The sequence below is a fragment of the Vanessa cardui genome, chromosome 7, assembly GCF_905220365.1.
Source record: "Vanessa cardui chromosome 7, ilVanCard2.1, whole genome shotgun sequence".
NCBI classification, from domain to species: domain Eukaryota; kingdom Metazoa; phylum Arthropoda; class Insecta; order Lepidoptera; family Nymphalidae; genus Vanessa; species Vanessa cardui.
In genome coordinates, this window is record NC_061129.1 from 10,882,012 (window position 1) to 10,904,032 (window position 22,021).

The 22,021-nt window shown below is 32.2% G+C and overlaps 2 protein-coding genes across 3 annotated transcripts in view; one reads left to right on the plus strand and one right to left on the minus strand.

Moving 5' to 3' along the window:
• Positions 1–10,208: 10,208 nt before the first annotated feature.
• LOC124531260 (alpha-tocopherol transfer protein-like) lies at positions 10,209–17,802 on the plus strand. The gene is made up of 6 exons (XM_047105762.1): positions 10,209–10,742; positions 13,502–13,596; positions 13,683–13,836; positions 15,085–15,278; positions 15,783–16,044; positions 17,059–17,802. Exons 1-6 carry the CDS (start codon positions 10,565–10,567, stop codon positions 17,097–17,099), a joined length of 924 nt encoding a protein of 307 aa, XP_046961718.1. The 5' UTR covers positions 10,209–10,564; the 3' UTR covers positions 17,100–17,802.
• A 1,320-nt stretch (positions 17,803–19,122) lies between these two features.
• The window catches only part of LOC124531156 (clavesin-1), a 30,171-nt gene continuing 27,272 nt past the window's right edge, over positions 19,123–22,021 (minus strand). For both annotated transcript variants that reach the window (XM_047105627.1, XM_047105628.1), the window contains exons 5-7: positions 20,811–21,004; positions 19,723–19,984; positions 19,123–19,401 (exon numbers count right to left, since the gene is read on the minus strand). In XM_047105627.1, the coding sequence (XP_046961583.1) occupies positions 19,370–19,401; positions 19,723–19,984; positions 20,811–21,004 (488 nt within the window). In that variant the 3' untranslated portion in view covers positions 19,123–19,369. The remainder of the gene's footprint in view (positions 19,402–19,722; positions 19,985–20,810; positions 21,005–22,021) is intronic.

Consider the following 22,021-nt stretch of genomic DNA (forward strand, 5'->3'; position numbering starts at 1 on the left):
AATAATAGTCGGGACAATCTAATTATATGTAATCGTAGATATATATCATAGATTTAAATTACAAGTGCTTCGTATAGTAACTCGTAATTAAAATTATTTTCCTAATACCAAGTATATAACTAAATATACTTTATTTTGTATGGTATAAGTATGTTTTCTTACATCGCCAACCACCAATCTTGGAACCAACCTTGGAATATTGGATAGATGTTATGTCCCATATGTCTGAAGTAACAGTGGCTTACTCACCCTTGAAATGGAAACAGAAAAATACTCAATCACTATTTGGCGTAGGAATAAGTAATGGGTCACTTCCATCCATGTGGAGTAAGCGTGTAAAGCGTTTTTTCAGCGAGATCAAAAAGAAAATGGAATAACTAATGGGTATCAACTCAGACATGCTTGTATAAAGCCCTTCAACCAAGTAAAAAAATCTTTTTATATAACATATAGTTACACTGGCTCACCCACACTTCAAACCACCCGGAATACATCAGTACTGAGTATTTCTGTTTGGCGGTAGAATATATTTTGAGTGGGTGGTACCCGTATGGTGGTGGTGTGGCGTGCGTACGGAGAAGTGAATTTAATAAATGAAAACAAAATTTAATATTCAACTATAGTTCTATTTTTTATTTCAATTTAAAATCGTCATGCATGGATCTGACTGTTGATTTTCTGTGGTCACGTTGTCATGCGATAGTGATTTAATGAAAGCATAAACCGCACCTTTATACATAGTATATATATTAGTTTATATATCGTATTAGTTTTACTTGCACAGCATTAGTGTATGCAAAAATTAATATTTCTCACATTCATTATGTTTAAAGGCTGTGGTCACCACATATTGTGATTGTGTTATTTATCTGCCTGTATATATTGCTTCAATGAAATTTTAGGTTAAAATCTTTTTTTGTATTATTTATTTTGAAGTATTTGTTCCATCGCATTGGAACAGCGTGGTGGAAAATGTTCCGAACCTTCTCCTTAAAAGGGAGAGGTGGCATTAGCCTAGCAGTGGGAAATTTACAGGTTGTTGTTGATGGGCGTTGCGCATAAATAAGGATACTTAGGTGTTGATTTATTGATACAAACCTCAGTAATTTAGGACTCATGTCATCAGACTATAGAGAGTTTCGCCCCAACGAGCACGCAAACGCATAGCTTATCGAACACTTCGGACAAAGCAACTCTAGAATGTCTACTAGAAAACTCTAGAATCAGTTTCTCTAGAATGCAATATCCAATGTAGACTTTATCGTCTTATTCTCAGAAAGGTAAATTACGAATTGGGCGTCCATTTTCTACCATCTCATTAGAATATTAAATTTTTTGAGTACTTGGTGGTTGGCATATATCAATTCTAGTTTAGCTGTTGGAAGTACTCAATATCGCTAAGTGCAGGAATAATAGAGCTCAGCTCAGCAGGTCATCGATTATACAAAAAAAAAAATGAAATATTATGTGTTGCAGTTAATTTTCAACTCTTGCTTTACGTATTAAAACTTGCATATTAGATCATAGTAGGGGATTTTGGAAAGACATCCATCATCTATCTCTCATATCTATACTATACTGTTTTCCAAAACTGTGGTGGAACTTAAATAACAAATAAAAATTACTTATTATATTTTTCTTGTTGAGCGCCTGTAAATAAAATCATTGCAAAAACATAAGGCTTCGCGTGCGAGGTAGAAACGAACACGGGATTTAGAAAAGATTTAAATGAAAAATGTATTTATTTGTATTTTACTATTACTGAACTCATGATATTCTAGTTTTATTAATTAGCGATTACATCGTTAAAAGTATAAATTTACATGGAAGCTTTACATGATGTTTTGTTATAATTTGTTTTTTATTTTTTTTTAATAAACCGATAATTCCAGCAACTGACGCAAAGGTAAGATTTATATATAAATATAAAGCTTTTATGTTTGAGTAAAGTCTCGGAATTTTCCTTCACATTGTAAACAGCACTAAGTAAAGACTATACTTACATCCTAAAAAACTAGAGGTGTCGTTTGATAACCGGTTAGTACGAAGTTGTTTTCGGCAAATTTTAAGTAACAGACATAAAAAAAATTATATCAAAGATAGATTTAAATAACAGACATAAAAATATATATCAAAAATAGATTTACAATTTTTTTTATATAAAAATATTTTTTTAAATTGTATATTAAATTACAATTAATGTAAAAAAAATATGGTAAATATCCCATTTGAAATACTTGTAGTAATAAAAATAACCATGTTAATTTAAAATCTTGTATATAAATATCTTTCCTGTCGTGATGATTTTTCCCATTTCATTCTACTGCATTAATGCAGAAAAATATGCATGAAAACTGCGTTACAATGTCTAAGGTTTTTGTGTAATCATACAGTGAATCATTAATTGTCGTGTAATAGGCGGAGAAGGTTAGCAATGAATACCACGTTTGCAAAGTGTCATTGATGTGATTTACAACGAGATATTCGATGCAAATAATGTAGGCATTTAACTTTGTGATTTCTTTTGCAAGCCCGCCTGAAAGAACCAAAATAAATCTGTTTTGCATTACAACAAAACAGTTATTATGTGTGTGAGAAAACACACAGCATTGGTTGAAGAAGCATCCATAAATCTTACCATAAACAATTATAAAATAGAAGTTCCTCTTACCTCTCTTTCCTTCTTTGTTACCTTTCTCTTTCACACACAGCAGAGCGCGCCATCTTATTTCGGATATCCGCGCCACTGACCTTTTTCAAGTCATAGTCTTCATCAACCACCAGCAAGCACCTTGCTACAATGCTGTGTGTTTTCTCACACACATAATAACTGTTTTGTTGTAATGCAAAACAGATTTATTATATGTGTATCTAAAACACACAGCATTGGTTGAAGACCTGTTTGATATCTGCTGGTGTAAGAATACAAACGCTATGTGAATATTAATTCATTAAATCAAACTAGATGTTTTTAATATATTCTCTATATTCAACTTTTTTCCTGAACTCTAAATTAAATATGCTATGTTACAGGAAAAATACTTAACATATAACATTTATATCCTATACATAATTAAAACAAAAACTAAAATTATCTCAAAAATTGACAAAATAACAAACAAAATTATCTTAAGAATTAACAAATATAAAATTATCTCAAGAATTAACAAATTATTAATTTTACTCCTGGGTGAAGTGAGATCAATTGAGATCAATATTTAACACCAAAGATATACTAAGTTTATATATTATACTATTCTCTTTCAAGTTAGTCTTAGACCTTGAATCAAATTAATAACAGTCTATAATCAAATATTTGAAAAATTTTTCATTAGTAAATCTCCGTTATCATTATTTGCACTTCTCTCTACAACTCGACAGTAATACTTCTTAAATGTCTGAGCACTTTTCCAATTGCCTCTGCTCAAAATCTCATCTATGGGTCTATTTTCTAACCAGCTTCTAGATGCTACGGCTGATCTAACACTACCTGGTGTTGCATCTATGCCTTTTTCCTTAAATATTGATCTTATCCAGCCTGCTATCATAGTTCTGGTGGCTGGCTTAATCACACCCGTAATTGATATAAATAAGTTATCTAAACCTCCTTCTAAGCGTCTAGAGTTGGTAACTTCAATTAATCTCTTGATATGTCTTACTGGGCAAAAGCATTCTTCAGTATGCTGTTTTAATAACCAACCGGGTTGTCTATTCTTACTATTATCTGTCTTTGAGCCAAACCTGGGCCATAACTTAATTATTGCCTTCTCATGGTCAATTTCTAAACTGTCTTCAGATACATCTAAAAGTGTGAGATCATGAATTCTTCTCCCTGAAGCTAAAAGAAGAATTATTGCTGTTCTTCGAACTATGTCAAAACTTGTATTACGATTTGGTGTGTTCCTAAGCCAATCAAATAATAATGATGTGTCCCATATCAGAGTTTTTCTTTCCTGAGGTCTCTCCAAGGAAATAGCTTTTAATATTTGACTTACAAAAAAATCTTTTGATAAATTATTTAGGCCACAGTAAGTAGCGACTGCCGACTTATGTAGAAGTATAGTTCGGTAAGCTAGACCATCTCTTAAATAAATCTTGGCTAAAAATCTGGCCACATCAACAGCCTGAGGCATCTTAGGATCTACCCTGTGATATTTACACCATACAATCCATCTCTGTATCGGAGCCTTGTAAGTAGTTTTAGTTGTCTCACGCCAACTTTTATTTATTAATTCCTTTTCTTCTGACGTCCAGTGTGCTATTTTATCTGCCCACCCCCAACCTTCCAAGCTAGAAGTTCTAACTTCTCTAGTTGTGGTGGGTTCTTCCCCGTTGTCAGATCTATTAAATGATGATGTAGGTCTGGTATCATCAACGGTTCTGCAAGAGATCGTGCTCTTAAGTCTGTCAGCCAAAAACACTGTGTCCACTGTGGCGCTATTATTATGAATGTCCCCTTCGCCGTGTTTAGGTGACGCAACACCCGAGGCATTAGACTTGGTGGTGGGAACACCCATGCCAGCTCGTAGTTCCACTGTCGACTGAATGCGTCGCAGAATAAGGCGCAACCATCTCTGCAGTCCCAGGACACGTACCGTCTTACGACTGCGCTGTCTTTGGACGCGAATAAGTCGACTTCGGGGATGCCCCACATTCTGAATACGGCCTCCGAGGCCGGGGGCAACAAGTGCCATTCCGGCACTGGTCGATTCCTTGAAAGGCGGTCGGCAATGCCGTTGTACCTCCCCGGGAGGTACGCCGCCGAAATTTTTATGTGCAGCCTTTCGGCCAACTCCATTAGTTTTAGAGTTAACTCTAATAGGGCTAGAGAGCGTGTGCCTCCTTCGTTCCTTATATGCGCCACCAGGGTCCTGTTGTCCGACTGAACTAAAATGTGCGCCCTTCTTAGACTCACTTGTTGTGAATTTATTGCACAGTAAACTGCAAACATTTCTTTGACGTTTGAGTGCCATGATCTCTGGTGTCGCAACCATTTTCCTGACACACAAATGTCGTTTAACTGAGCACCCCAGCCTGCATCCGCTGCATCTGTAGTCAAGAAGTGCGTGATCTCCCTCTGGTCCAGATCTACGCAGTTGTTCTCTATGGCTGTTAGCCACCAGGTTAACTCCTGCTTTACCAGAGGTGGAACCTCTATTTTTAGGCGTGGCTTGTGTTGAGGAAAAGTCTTTAGAAACCTCTGTAGTCGCCGACAGTGTAGGCGCCCACGCGGAATTGTCATATTTGCAAAGTTTAGGAGGCCTAACAGACTCTGTGTCTGTCTCAGAGTGCAGCTGCTGATTTCTAGAATTTTTTGAATTACAGATTGTATCCTTGTTACCTTTACCTGAGGCAGGGCCATTGTAAAATTGTGAGTATTCCATAAAATTCCCAGGTATTCCAGCTGTTGGACTGGTGCAATCAAGGATTTTTGAAAATTTATGTGCCACCCTAGACTTTCCAGAAGGTCTATGGTCTCTGTAACTTGTTTTATCAATAAGGTCTTGTTCTGGTTGACCAAAAGAAAATCGTCCAGATAGACCATTAACCTGACACCCCTTGTACGCAAGATCTCTGCGATCCAGTTTGTTAAGGCTGCAAATGTACGGGGGGCAGAAGAAAGGCCAAAGGGTAGAGCTGTTAATTGTAGGACTTCGTTGTTGTAAAAAACTCGAAGAAATCTTCGGTGTGATTCTGCAATTGGTAGGTGGAAATATGCTTGTTGTAAATCTATCTTGACCATCCAATCGTTTTTCTGTAGCAGATCTATAACATCCACTTGAGATATCAAGTGGAAATGCTTTGTTGCAATGTATCGGTTGAGCCCTCTTAAATCGAATATTGGACGGAGTCCACCATCTGATTTCTTTAGTAAAAACATTTTGGATAGGAAACCTGTATTCAAATTTTCCGGTGTCTCCAAAATTCCCTGGTCTTTTAAATCCTGAACTATTGTAGTCATCTTTGTGGATATTCTTGTTGCAAATTTCTTTAATAATCTGGTTGTTGGGTACTGAAGTGGGGGTTTCAATTTGAAGGGTATGCGGCCTCTGGTAATTATATTTATAATAAACTTGTTTGCATTCAATTCTTTCCACTTTTGAACTGCTTGTTTTAAACATCCCCCTTGAAACACCCTCTGTATCCTTATGTCATTTCTGTTTTTTGTTAAAATTGTTAGAACTTTCTTTGTTGTTGTTTCGAAAGTTAGAATGTTTCTTAAATGAACGAAAATTATTATTGTTAATCTTTATCTTTCTACTAGTTTTAAAGTTTCTATTTGAGTTTTGAACTTGTAATCTATTATCATATCTTTGACTTGTTGATGGCCGGTCATTTATTGTTCCTTTTTCTTTTAAATAGCTTGGCATGTTTAACCAAGATTGTGAACCACCCAAGGACTGAATTAAAGGTTGTAAACCTTCTCTGCTAAATAAATGTTCTGAGCTTGGTGGAATATTTCTTAAAGTTGCTCGCAGGTTAATATTATTAATCTCTTTTAAAATTCTCTCTCTTCTGATTTCAATGCACTCACCTCGCCTACCACAAATAATCTGCATAATCTTCTCAGAGCCTTTATGTAAGGATGAACTTGGCCCAAAAAGTGTTGATACCTTATCAAAGAGTGAGGATGCATTTAAATCCTTTGGATTTGCAGCAGCCCAATTAATAATTTCTTGTAAGTTACCTTTTAAAATTTCTCTTTGTTCCAGCTCTGCATTAGTTAAGCCAGCTAACATATTTTCAGCTGATGCTAGAAAATCCTTAGTTCTGTTGAAATGAGTAAATTCCTCATTGACTCTTAATGCAACAAAACCTGGGGAAGCAGCAAAGGATTGTAAGGTAGATTTGTAGCGAATTCCCTTCCAAGCCTGAGTGTTAAAATGTTGTAGGCGGGTAACCTCATCCAAACGATCCTTTAAGGCTACAGGAATAACCCTCTTATCATCAAACTCTGTGTTAATAACTCCCATCTGCAACTTATTATTACCCTGACAAGGATTTACTAAGAATCCAGTCCCAGGCACCTCAGCCCTATCTACACCGCTGTGATTCATATTATTAACTTGAGAACCTTGCGTCAGTGCCATAATATAATTAGGTAATTGAGTTAAGTAGCCTGCTATGTAGTCTACCTGATTGATTAATGAATCAACTCGCGGGTCTGACCCGCGCTGCTTATACTTACGTCGCTTATTAGGTGGAAGTGAAGCCGAGCCTTCCTCATCTTCCGAAGATGAAGAAGAATCTCTTTGACTACTAGACACCTCTGATACATGTCGAGACGACCGCTCTCCATCCGAAGCAGCGGCCTCCGACATATCCATATCCTTACCGTTTACGACACTCATTCGTAAATTACTTCCTTAACGATGCGAAAGCACGTTCTTAACACAAAATTCACCACAAAATTCACTGTCTAAAGTAATTTTGAACTTCTCAAAGTTGATAGAAAATTTTTTAAATGTTCTAACGGCAAGATTTACAAACGCTATGACTTGAAAAAGGTCAGTGGCGCGGATATCCGAAATAAGATGGCGCGCTCTGCTGTGTGTGAAAGAGAAAGGTAACAAAGAAGGAAAGAGAGGTAAGAGGAACTTCTATTTTATAATTGTTTATGGTAAGATTTATGGATGCTTCTTCAACCAATGCTGTGTGTTTTAGATACACATATAATACAATATTTGTATTGTTGTGTGCTTGAAAGGTGAGTGTGGCTCACTCATCTTGCAAGCAGGCGTAACTCCACACACATAGTTAGATTATACATAGACGATCTCCGTTGTCGAGTGGTGAGTACACTGGTTTTCATGGGTACGCCACTCTGAGGTCCCGGGTTCGATTCCCGGCTGAGTCGATGTAGAAGATTTAGTAGTTTTGTATGTCGTCTTGGGTCTGGGTGTTTGTGGTACCGTCGTTACTTCTGATTTTCCATAGCACAAGTGCTTTAGATACTTACATTGGGATCAGATAATGTATGTGATGTTGTCCAATATTTATTTTATTTATTTATAGTTCTCAAGAGTTATAGTACATTAATGATATGATGATGATGATGTAAGGAATAGTTAATAATTCGTACTGTGTCTTTCGGTGATTTCAACTAAGGTACTATCAGGTAGCCCATTATTAGTCCGTCTATCAATTACAAATGAAGTATAATATGTAAAATTCTTATTAATATTTCATTAAAGTCAAAGCAAAATAAGTTAGATACATTTTTGCATTTCAGTAATGTAAGTTCATAAATAAAACTACAACTAAAAACTATTAATAATATTATTGCATTAATTATTAGCGAGCTGTCACGGCTTCGCAGGGGTAAAATAGTGATGATAAATATACTAAAAACGATGAAAATGTTTTTAGTAATTTTTAATGTGATATTGTAAGGACATCACAAAAACTTCTAAAATTATCAGTGTTTCTCTACTATCCATGTATTACATACAATCATACAAAACATTCCTCTCGAATCATTCTATCTATTAAAAAAAACGCATCAAAATCCATTCCGTAATTTTAAAGATCTAAGCATACATAGGGATAGTCAGCGGTAAGCGATTTTGTTTTACACAATGTAATGATTTTACTGTCTAAAAAATCATAATAACGCCTGTACCTATTCAATTGGTCCGTCTAATCGTAATTGGTTTGATGAAGATTGAAGCTATATATTTAATTTATACGTACGTTAGTATAAGTAACGGTCAAGTTCGAGGTCAATCAGAAAGTACGCCTAATTGGTCCAGGTTATAGAGACGTCTGTTTTAATAAATACAGCATTTATCAGAAAGGAATATTTTAACTTCCGAATGACAAACGTATGATTTCATTTTTATTCGTTACTTATAATATTGTTCTTTTTTTAAATTGCTTATAAATTTGCTTTGCTTACTAATTTAGCGAATTTAAACAAATAAATATAATTATTCAGCTCCGTTCAATATAATGAAGAGAAACATATAAAGTAGTTCAAGGTTTAATTTTAACACAGATATATTTTTCCTTTGTATCAGTTGTAAGCAAGAACAAACAAACAAACAATAGAGTTATACTGTATCGACTACTTAGCAATTAGCATTGAATATGCCGATCGCTTTGGAACATTGTTAAGTAAAGAGACTAAAACAATTATTATTATAAATTGCTACTTAACCAAATAAGAAAGCTTTGTATACTTTTGATTGATAAATAAATAAGAATCATGCGATAAGTTAATTTATTATGTACAGAATATAAATATTCAAAAGCTGTTTTACATCTTAACAAGTTTATAACATATATGGATCAACTTTATAACATATAATGCTTTTTTCTCTTTAATGTAAAAAGGAAAACAACTTTTTTATTTTTAAAAAGATTTACTTTAGGTACTTAGTAGGTATCTACTGCCGACTGTCTAGTTAGCCTGAAGACACTGGATTAAAACTCCTGATAAGACCTTTGTAATTTTTTGTTTAAAATAGTTCTTAAAAGCAGAATTTATGTAGTGTTTATTATCTCATATCTTAAAAAACCACCTTGGTCCTTCGGTTATGTCCGATAATAATCGACCCGTTGGATTACGAGGGTAAAAGAATAGATAACACATAATTATATATTCGGGCACAGATTACAATATCGCCTGCTTATATTTCGATGTCGACTTTATCGATTAAAGTATAGAATAAATTGAAATACAATTTTTTATTTAAATGCCTGCCTTGTCCTGTGTATCAAAAAAGATTCAAGGTTATTATTTAAATATGTCGACTATTTAGATCTGTTAAGATATTTATTACGCTAATCTGCCTTCCTGTTTCTTGCGGAGACTGTACTCCATCTTTAAGATAATGAATTTTAATGATATACAATTTGACAACAAAAAGTGACTACTCAAAAATACTCACATTATGAAACAATAAAAGTCCGGTATGAAAAAGTTAAAACTTACATTGGTTAATCGTTATCGATTTCAAATATATGTTGAATAAGATACATAAATATAAAATTATTAGATTATCATAAGGAAACACCAATTTAAGAATCAATTTGTTTGTCAAAAAAAAAAAAATCGTTAAAATGTTTTTGAGAGCGTTATAATAAGTTATTTCAAGTGTTAATATATTTTCGGCTATAATGCTTATTTTCGTTTCAAGCATAACGTCTTAGTAGTGCTGGTAAGCCATGGTGGTGGGACAATCTCCGTTATGTTGCGCTTGCGCCGCTGCTGGTCACTGCTTCCTATCAGTTGCGTGCGCGCTTTTTCTCGCTCTACTCATTCACATATCTTGAAAAATAAATATATATACTTTTGTGTTATTCAAAAACATTAACTAAAATATAATTTCAACTACACATATTATTTGCGGATTACGGATCTTTTGAATAAGGTTTCTTAAGTGACGAAATAATAGATCGAGAAATCCGTGCCGAGTTGCTCAACTAGCTTAAATCTTAGTGAAGGGTTTGCAAGATTACTGTCCTAATATATCGGAACTGGTTTTAATGGGAACATAAGAATATCAAATTCTCTATTTTGACTCTTCTTAAAGTAATAGAAAATAAAATAAATACGAAAATGAGTTTACAATTCGAATCGGATGGCACGCCATTCGTAATGTGGGCGGAACATAAAATAAAATTGGAAAAAATGCCAATAACAGAAGATTTCTATCTTCAAAAAGCGAGGAGTGAATTAAGAGAAACGCCCGAAAATATTGAAAACGGTCTCAAAGAGCTAAGAAGCCTTCTCAAGAGTAAGTAATAAATTTCAAATGTTTTAATTAACAGACCAATTTATCTTATAATTTCATAAATGAAGATTATATTTACTGTAAAGGTGAGTAAACAATTATTAAATAATCAATATTTTTCAGTTGCTGCCAACCTTATCTAATTTAATTAATCGTTATTTGTCATTTTGATAATATAAAGTTAATCATTTTAAATTTTTAGGTATTATTATTTAATAATTATCATTTTTAAAAATGGAATATATATATATTTATTAAAAAAAATGGGCACTATATTTTTACTTAGAGGGTAAATAAGAGACCTTAATTCAATTATACGGAATACAAAGTTAAAATATACAAAGCACAAATAAAACGTTACGAGACATACCGTTATGTGGATATTTCATAGTTGTTGTTACTTAAATATACAATCAAAACAGATGACAATCAAATCACCGAGGTGTTTTTTTGTTTTTCTATAAAAAATTCCATTACATACATAATAGACAAAATTAAAACGATCATGTCGTTTTTAAATAACATAGTTTGTCATGTCATGATAGACGTAGATGGAAACTAATCGAGTAATTGATCTAGCTCTAGTATTAAATGTCTTGTGAGTGTTTTGTACCTATCCACAGTAGTAGTCAGAATAATGATGAACACACATTCATTAAAAAAAAGACACTGTATAAAAGAATTTTATGACATTAAGTTATTACTAAATTCAGTATTTTTTACGAAAATGCTAATTTCACGTTTAAAAAGATAGATTTCATAAATATTTGTACGGTAAAACAACAGGTGGGATCTGCTCTACATCAGAATAATTTATGGATATTTCGATACGATTCGTAAATACGAATACTATTTCATTTGAATTTATATATGTTCTACAATCTATAGCAACGTTAGATATATATTTAATTAATTTTAATTTAAACGATCAGATACATCAAATAAAATTACGGAGTTATCTTTATAGATGTAACACTGTTAATTTTTCATTTAAATACAATTTTTCCTTATCCGCTTCGCATAGTTAAAAATATAAGTTTTTTGCTAAGATACGAGTATTATAAAATGATCATATAGCCAAAGCTTGTTCTCGTTGTCCGTATTCATGCAGTCAGACTCTTCGTGATATATTTTAAAGATTTATTCTTTTATCGTGTTTTTTCGGTACCAAAATGAAAATGCGTAAACGTCTTGAAATTCCAATTCCATACTTAAATGCACTAAAAATGTAGGTATTTATAAAAAGGTTAAAATATATGTACAAAAGAGAACGAGCTCGGTCAGTCAACCATCGGAAATATTTAATACATATTGGAAATTTGATGAATATTATATACTAATGATACTGATACTTAATAAATACTAATTTTGTTCTAGTTTTATTTGTGTCCACTTTTTGATTTTACCTCAGTCATAATAAAACTATTTGTAATAAAACATTCAACATATTACGTAGTAGGTAGTTTAAAAACCGTTGCTTATTTAGAAACGAGGCAAGTGATCGTTGTGAAAGTTCTTTTTCAAATGTGTTAAATTTTTGCACGAGTCCATTTTTTCTTGATAAATATAATAATATCGGAAAAGTACAGCGTGCTTATAATGTTAAATTCTTTATTATGGAAGGTTTCATTTTATATACTTATGCAACTTTTCTGCCTCTGCGAACTTTCACCACAAGACAAATTGTACACATTACAAATATGTACATATTATAATTACGTAAAAATTTCTAAAGAATATTGTGCAGTGTGTAACAAATAAGATATTCGTATTATTTATTTCAAAAACAATATATTTATTTAAATTGATCTGTAAGGTTTTAAGAATGTTTTATTCTGGTGAAGAAAAAAATATTCTTTTACAATTTTTTAAGCGAAAGTTATATAAACTCAGTCTTTGAGTATGAGTCTACTTTTTTATGGGTGTGTGTGCAAATACAGGCACTCCTATTTCCTTATTTTCATCCAATTGGAACTGTTAACCGATACAACTGACCACAGATCAGGCATAGCAGTATTAAGTACGTGCAAGTCTTCATTTTTACGTTATTGTAAATAAAAAATATCTCATTTGAACTTTCTTTTACCAGATGATATAAAAAATCGATTAATTCCTACTTTTGAAATTGGTTTTGCTACTTTCAATTATTCATAGTAAAAAAACATTTAAATCTCATGCATAATCATTCTTAATCTACTTTAAATAAATTGTAAAGTGCGTCAAATGAGCGTTGTATTAATATAATAAATAAATAATCATTGTTATTGATCTGTCTCTCAAATATGTAACTCATAAGGATATGCAATTGGATGCAACTTGAATACCAATTTGTTAAGGACGGCTACTAGTGAATCACTTTAACAGTTTAACTACTTATCAATAGGCATATCTTTACTGAAACATTTAATAAAACTCCGTCTATTTACAAAATTAACTTTTTTATAAAATAAATTTATATTATGACAATGACAAAAAAAAAATGTTCTAAAATATTTGTATTGATCTTGTTATATTTGTTACGTTAAAATTTGCAATTTCGACGTAGCGATTTAAGTATTTACATACATTACCGAATTCGCATGCAATGCTCGCATACAGCAGTCATAATTGTTTGGCAATTTTAATGTGATTAGATTTATTGAGATTCAGCAATTATTGATTTTTGCGAAGTAATAAAAAAACATGGTGGCCTCCTAACCGGTTTTAGTCATTGTGAGCCGTCGTCGTTTTTTTACATACTTATTTACTTTTTTGTATTGCAGATGAATCCAATTTGTTTATACCTATAGATGACGACGAATTCTTACTGAAATTTCTGAGACCTGCCAAGTTTTATGCTGAAAGTGCTTTTAAAAGGGTAAGTTTACAAAATAAAAGGGTTATTATGGAGATGAAAACAAACTTATATATATGAATAATACATTCATAATATTAATATTTCAGATACAGGCGTATTATAAATTCAGATTATCACACAAAGACTACTGTCAGGATCTGTATCCGAGCAGCATTCGTGTAGCGTTTGATCACTCGATCATCTCCATCCTTTCACCGAGAGATCAAGAAGGTCGTCGCATCATGTTCGTCGAGTCCGGCGGTATATATCATATCTTTCAAATTAATTAGACATATATGTATGTATTTATGCTGAAGATAAAAGTGACTAAATTTATAGATGAAAGTCAAAGTATGAGAGGAAATATGAAATATTTCATTTTTCATTCATGAAATATTTAGAGTCGAGATGGCCCAGTGGTTAGAACGCGTGCATCTTAACCGATGATTGCGGGTTCAAACCCAGGCAAGCACCGCTGATTTATGTGCTTAATTTGTCTTTATAATTCATCTCGTGCTCAGCGGTGAAGGAAAACATCGTGAGGAAACCTGCATGTGTCAAATTTCATAGTAATTCTGCCACATGTGTATTCCACCAACCCGCACTGGAACAGCGTGGTGGAATATGTTCCAAACCTTCTCCTCAAAGGGAGAGGAGGCCTTTAGCCCAGCAGTGGGAATTTACAGGCTGTTGTTGTTGTATAAAATATTTTGATAATCGATTTTAGATTACATTTAAAGATAATCAGTAAAATTGCAGCAACAAAGCACTGGTACTTGTTCCCTATAATCATCCGCCATGACCGCTCAAGATAAGCGGAAGTAAGCGTTTTAACGTATGTAGCTATAATCAAGCCTCTCTGTTCTTGTGAAACTCCAGCGATTGCGTACATCATTACTGTTGACATGCATTTTATACGTGACCCAGTAGAACCAGAATATTACGTGAACGATGAGATCTTTATTATTTTGATATTTATTAATTAGCATTTTTTTGTTACATAAAATTATGATAACTATATTATTTCACAGCTTTAAGAAAATAAAATCGATTTAAATTATACAATTTTAATGAACGTTATACTTACGCTTATAGCGAAATAAACGAGATTTATTCGTAATAAACTACGGTTAAGATTTACCGTAGTTTCTAAATTAAAAGCAGGCCAAGTTCTTATTGTGTATTTTATTTAATCTTGTTTCAAATGATATACCTCATCGTGGCGATGAAATATACGACTATCTTTTTTATGTCAGTCTTCATAGTTCCTTGCTGGAAGACAATACTTACACGGAAGCAAATAAATCCTTACGTAATAAAACATATTTGTTCAACGATCAAAATATTTATAGACGTTATTTCATGCTTTGTTATTTTTAAAAACGCATTAGTAACGACAGTTTTGAAATTTGGTTAATAATGATTGTGAATCCTAGCATTTGTTTCTAAGTACTGGGTATTCTTTTTGTGTGAAGAATAATAAGCTAACATATTTCAATTGTTTATCAGACCGATGGAATCCTCGCGACGTTCCATTACGAGAGGTGTTCCGGGGAGTGCAACTCGGGCTGGAGGCCGCGATGGTGGAGCCTCGCACTCAAGTCTGCGGAGTCGTTGTTATCCTCGACATGAAAGGACTCTCCTTTACTCAAATAATGCAGTTCACGCCATCTTTCGCAAAGATGGTCGTTGATTGGATTCAGGTTCGTTCTTCTCGTCTTAGTTCTACGTCTGATCATGATTCATTTCATGCAAAATTTTGTAACATAAAAATACCCGTGGATGATGTAATGACCATATATAAATTTAAGTATATATTTTTTTGGTAATATACTCGAATAACGATAGGGTTTTTACTTGGTGGTAGGGCTTTGTGCAAGCTCGTCTGGGTAGGTACCACCCACTCATCAGTTATTCTACCGCCAAATAACAGTATTCAGTAATTTTGTGTTCCGGTTTGAAGGGTGAGTGAGCCAGTGTAACTACAGGCACAAGGGACGTAACATCTTAGTTCCCAAGGGTGGTGGCACCTTGACGATGTAAGGAATAATTAATATTTTTTACAGCGTCATTGTCTATGGATGGTGACCACTTACCATCAGGTGGCCCATGTGCTCGTCCGCCAACCTATAACATAAAAAAAATGTACTTAAGTTACCAAGGAAACTGTTGAACAAGTAATAATTATTTCTTAAATTTTTTTACAGGACTGTATACCTATTCGACTGAAGGGAGTGCATATTGTCAACCAGCCTTACATATTCAATATGTTATTCGCAATATTCAAGCCATTTTTACGTCAAAAGCTCCGTTCGCGTATACATTTCCACGGCTACGACAAAAAGTCTTTGCTCAAACATATTAATGAGGACGCCTTGATGAAGAGAGTGGGAGGCTCTTTACCTGATGACGAAATATCCGGTGAAGTATTATGGAAAATGCTTCATCATTATGAAGACAACCTGAAGCGTAAGTTTTATTGTATTTCGATATCCTTATAAACGAAAATGAAAATTTGACTCAACTTTTATTCATAACTCATAATGTAGATTTGACGACCTCCATGGTCGAGTAGTGTGTCCAACGATTTTCATGGGCCACTCGGAGGTCCCGGGTTCGATTCCCAGCTGAGTCGATGTAAAAAATTCGTTAGTATTCTATGTTGTCTTGGATCTGGGTGTTTTGTGGTATCGTCGTTACTTCTGATTTCCCGTAACATAAGTGCTTTAGCTACTTACATTGGGATCAGAGTAATGTATGTGATGTTGTCCAATATTTATTTATTTATTTAGATTAAGACTATTACTTTGGGTATTATATTTCTTAAGGTGCACACCGATGTCATGTAAAATATTCTTAAATTGGTGCAATTTAAACTTATCTTTTTTTAAGAAAGTAATACAACTCAATGGGTAAAGGTCAAAGACATTGTCAAAACTCCGAGTAATTTCTGATACAATTAAAGTCAATTCTCTTCATTAATTAATAGTCTCGTCAGTCTCATCAATTGCTGCTACACTAATTATGTACTTGGAACGATTATATATAATACAGATATCTTTACTATTTTGTGTTTAGAACTCAAACAGACATTTTCACTATTTTACCATTAAATTATTCTGTCTAAAATAATATAATATCTGTCGGCGCGAAACCACGAATTTAAGAAAAACACGTGTCCAGGAATGATTATTTTAATATTAATAATAATTTAAAACTGTTTGATTGTTAAATTAATAATTTTTATTGAATTGTGAAATGTTAAATTATACATAGCGCCGGTTTAGACAGACTTGGTCGAGCCGTCGGAGCGATCGGACCGTCTCATATTGGAATAAATCAGAAAGGATTACATATTTCCTGAGTTTTACAATTCTGACACTCGTGACGTCAGCTATGCTGACGTCATGTGTTTTTAAAAACGGGCTCGGACATGCTGCTCCGTTATATCAAATGATAATAAAATATTTTGTTCTGTTTCAGGTGCAGATTCGTATGGATACATAACAAACAATAACAAATGAAACGTATTTATGTAATTCTATGACCATTAATGTTATGTTGTTAAAAACTCATTAGATTTTAGGATAATAGAACTGATGTCCTTGAACTTTAGATAAATAGTTTCACGTGAGCCGCATGAATAATGTACATCATTACATAGTATAAAACAAAGTCGCTTACCGCGCTGTCTATGTATGATTAGATCGTTAAAAATACGCAACGGATTTGGATGCTTTTTTTAATAGATAGAGTAATTTGAGACGATGGTTTTTGTACATAATACAAGGAAAATGAAGTAAAGAAACAATGATAATTTTAAAAGTTTCAAATGTGATGTCGTAAATAAACAAATTATGTAGTATATTTAGTATCAGTATTGCACCCATTTACAGCATTATTACATTGTTTGATCGACATTTAAAAACTACAGTATCGATTATGCATGACCTAAGTGGATCGCAATTGCCTGTGCTACTAAAGCTTTTAAGAAAGCGGCCTGCAAGCGGCAAGGGTTTTGAAGAATAGAATGATTAAACATATAGTAGTTGATTAAAACTCAAATTTGCTCAATATTACGCGTATCTTATAGACCTAATTACGAAAAGGGATTAATTGAAAATAATTGTATCTAATCATTACATTCAGATCGTTGACATCCCTGATAATTTGAGCTTAATATAGTCGAGCCCATTTTTATTAAAAAAAAAAAAAACAAAAATTATTCAACACGATTTTCGGTTGTTTATAAGTGAAATATGAGATTTTTTAATGGTAACGTATAATGTAGCAATAATTTATTGATTAACAATAATATATAAAATAATTATGTAGTACAAAAAGTAACATGTAAATTAAATTAAGCGGAAACATTGTAAATCGTATTACTTAAATATTTTTATAATTGGGTTTTTGTCAAATGAATAAATCACAAAATATAATTATAAAGTTTATTATCATTTCATCCGACAATAGTTTCATATCTTTATTTGTTGATACAAAATTTTCAATGCGTTAGCAACGTAATAATTAGTTTTAAACATGAAAAAGTGATGTTTCTTATTGAAAACAATAAAATGGTGGTACATTTTATATTAAGATAAAATTTGAACTTATTACATAATCATAATCAACCTACCCAAACATATGTATAAGAACAATATGCATTACTTTATTTAAATACAAATAATTCATTTATACAAAACTTGCAAAAATTCGAACAGATGATATCGAAATGCATACTTATAATTATAATGACATTATTCAGATTGAGATTACACGGAATTTATTTTCATTATCACGTTATATTTAAAAACAAACTAATTAATATTTATCATTTCATATCAAACCCTTACCCTAGACAAATAGTAGCTTCAATATAAAATATGCACGATTGAACCCTGTTCCAAGTAATATTTCATACGTACGTATTTTATCAATACGATATAACCATAACATTTATAAAGTCATTTATATAATATTAATCATTAATCTAAGATACATATTTATACGGGATTAATAATAAAATCATTCGATTTTAAAGACATCGACTAAAATAAGTGCTAATAGAGATTATTTCATAGTAAATCATTCAATTAAAGTTTTTATAATCTCATTTGTTGTTGTATATATGAGTTGTTATTAACAGCTGGAATGTATCGAATTATTACAGAGTTTTTTTGAAAACTGTTTATTAAAGGAACTTTATATACAAATAGCAAATACACATTCAGGCGAATGCAAACGCGTCATATTATATAAAATATAAAGTGTTAATATATTATTATTCTATATTTAAAAATTAAAAGAATGTATTTTTAAATATCACAGGTCGCGCCTATTGAATAATAAGGAAAAAAGGTTTATTTATAATTGAAAAAAAAACATACATTTATTATTTTACTGATACTCGGGGCAAGATTTTGGAATTAGTAAAAAAATATGATGTAAAGAACTTTATTTTTAGATATTATTATTATTCCATTAATCAAACTTTAAGAAAATATTTTTGTTGTCAAATCCAAGATAAGGTATTGTTTCATTAATTAAAGTAAAAAATATATTTGATTATGTTCATACGAGTATATTACAAAGTTATCCTAAAGTATCGTGATTTCTATTTATCGTGACTTCAGAATAATATAATGAATATTTCCATTTACCTACAACAAATTATATCCCTCATGCAAAGTTGCACATCTTAAAACTAGCGACGTTTACAAACATCTTAAAGTAAAATATCACATTTTGTAATTTAAATATTATAAGAGTAATCTACTGTAATTAAAGTGTGTTACTTCTTCTTGTATCCGTAGTTGTTGATTGCTGAAACAAAATAACATATATTAGATATACGATACACGTATAATTAAAAATGTTATTGTATGCGCAAATCTTGTAAGTAAAGAAAATACTTTTGAGTAGTAGATATTTGCATTAAGGAATCTTTATTTAATCTCGAAATGAAAAAAATAATAAGAATTGTGAGTGGTTGGTGAATAATTTTGCGCAAATATTGTAAGTAAAGAAAAAAATACTTTTGAATAGTAGATATTTGCATTAAGGAATCTTTATTTAATCTTGAAATAAAAAAAATAATAAGAATTGTGAATGGTTGGTGATTAATTTGAACTAAGTGACATTTACCTGCAAACTCAGTATCACAGATCATCAGCAGTTCCAGCCACTGCGGTCCAGTGACGTTGGGTATAGATAGAGTTCCTCCATAGCAGTCTGGGAGGCACTTAGGGCTTATGTACTTGTATAGAAGCTCTCTGTCGCTGCCCATAAACACAATGCGCGAGCGCAGTTTTTCTTTAAGCAATGGTTTGAAAAGCTGGAACACCATGTTGAATATGTACGGTTGGTTGATGATGTATAAGCCTTTAATTCGGAGTGGAATGCTTTCCTGAAATAAAAATAAAAAACAGATTAATAGTGTAATAGGTCATCTGTTACAATTGACTTCAAAGTAAACTAGCTTTATTAGACTAGAAACCAAGTTTCTCAGAAGTATATTGGAAGTAAAGAAAAGGTAGGTATATTGTTAAATGTAGGTACATTTTTTTTTTAAGTATTAACAAAAAGCGATGAATAAAAAAACACTTATTTTGGGGAAAAAACATAATCATTGCGTTCGTTAACCTCAAATATGAAACCTACGGATTACATATAACCAAGAATGCAACATAAGTCACAAGGCGTTAAAGAACAAAGTCCATAGTTAAGTAACGCCATCGCTTGACGATTTTTTTTGTAACTAGAAGATGACAAGTACTTAAAAATCTAGTTATGTTTTATAAATTATGATTGATGATTGACTAACAAACCCTTTTTATGGATTTACATAAGCCGAGACCCGCAAATGAAATACAATTCGCAAATGATTAATCATTTGCTTTACGTCACTAATCCTAAAGATATTATATTTTTAATTACCATTTTTTTGGGTATTTTGTTAATTACTTAATTTAGAAAATAAATTTCTTATATTTTTTTTTACTCAGCACATGATTAAAAGTAACAATTAAAACAAGTATTTAAAGACTGTGTATACGTCTTTCGGAAAAGTGTCTACGTCTATGTGTTTGTAAATAGTAAAAGTAACTGTAAAAAATATATTATTTACTTTATTTCCTTGAGTACGGTTTTTATGACCTTGAATTGAACTTGTATTAGAAATAAATAAATTTACGGAAAAAATAATCGGATTAATTTTCCTCTTTGTGTATTACCTGTAGCCAGTCAACTATCCGCTTAGCGAATTGCGGCGTGAATTGCCAGACTTGTTGCATTGAAAGGCCGTCCATGTCGAATATGACGACGGCGCCGCAGATCTGTGTCTCGGGCTCCAACATGGCCGCCTCCAGGAACAGCACGCAGCCCTTGAACACCTCGTCCAAAGAACATTTGCTGTGGTTCCATTTCTCTGTAAGCGAATGAAAGAATCTTCGTTAGGAACCTTTGACACGTTATATAATAAGACGATTAACTAAATAAATTAAAAATCAAGTAGTTTTTGCTTTTCTTAAACTTTTTTTAACTCGTTATTTAATTTACCATTCATGTAGTTGTTATTTAAATTTAAAACAAAGTGTCCAAGATTATGAGCATACAAGCAAATGAATGATGCGCGCTTAGATACTGCCTTAAATATATTTGAAGTGCTACTAATTACGTCACACAACCAATAATATAAGTCGTTATATCAATGGTGATTTTATTTACACTAGCTCACTCACAATTTAAAATAAAATTTATTTAACAATAAATTCATAAAAAAAATATTTTTTTCATTCGATATAATGATTATTTAGTAAGAACAAGCAATGGTAATTTATTATTAGAAAAACCATGTACACTGGGTCAAAGATGTAATAATGATTATATGGATCAATTATGATGTAACGTGACTTCTAAGTATATGTTAAATATAAAAAGGTTAATTTGAATAATTTTAATGGTCGTGTATTTTGTGCAGACTAGTCAATAATCTGTGCAGCGATTATCTTTCGCACCTTGTTATTTTATAGTTTTGATGACGTATGCCACGTGTATTATGGTGCATGAACTCATTTTCAACATTAAATAATATGAATAGTTGATGTAAATTTAATTATAGTATCATCACGATTTCATCTTTTTTTATTTAATTGGTTTCGTAGGACTTTGTGAGAATCTCTCTAGGTAGGTTCTAAACTAATATTATCAATGAGAATATATTGTTGCGTTTAGATTTGAATGGTGACTAAGCAATTGTAATTAGAGGCACAAGGGGCATAGCATCTTAGTTTCCAAGTTAGGCATGCGTCGTGATGACCATTTACGATTATTTGGCCTACTTACCCGAGTGTCTAAATATTTTATACATAAAAAATATCGGCTAGGAATACGTGGGGCACTGAGTATACTAGTACATGTTATATTTTTCATCTCATGTTATTAA

What these genes read in the sequence shown, in the direction of transcription:
- LOC124531260 (XM_047105762.1), top strand. Translation starts at nt 10,565, where the DNA reads ATGAGTTTACAATTCGAATCGGATGGCACGCCATTCGTAATGTGGGCG. An exon ending in GCTAAGAAGCCTTCTCAAGA is followed by an intron (nt 10,743 to 13,501) that starts GTAAGTAATAAA and finishes TTTGTATTGCAG; the next exon opens with ATGAATCCAATTTGTTTATA. An exon ending in TTATGAAGACAACCTGAAGC is followed by an intron (nt 16,045 to 17,058) that starts GTAAGTTTTATT and finishes GTTCTGTTTCAG; the next exon opens with GTGCAGATTCGTATGGATAC.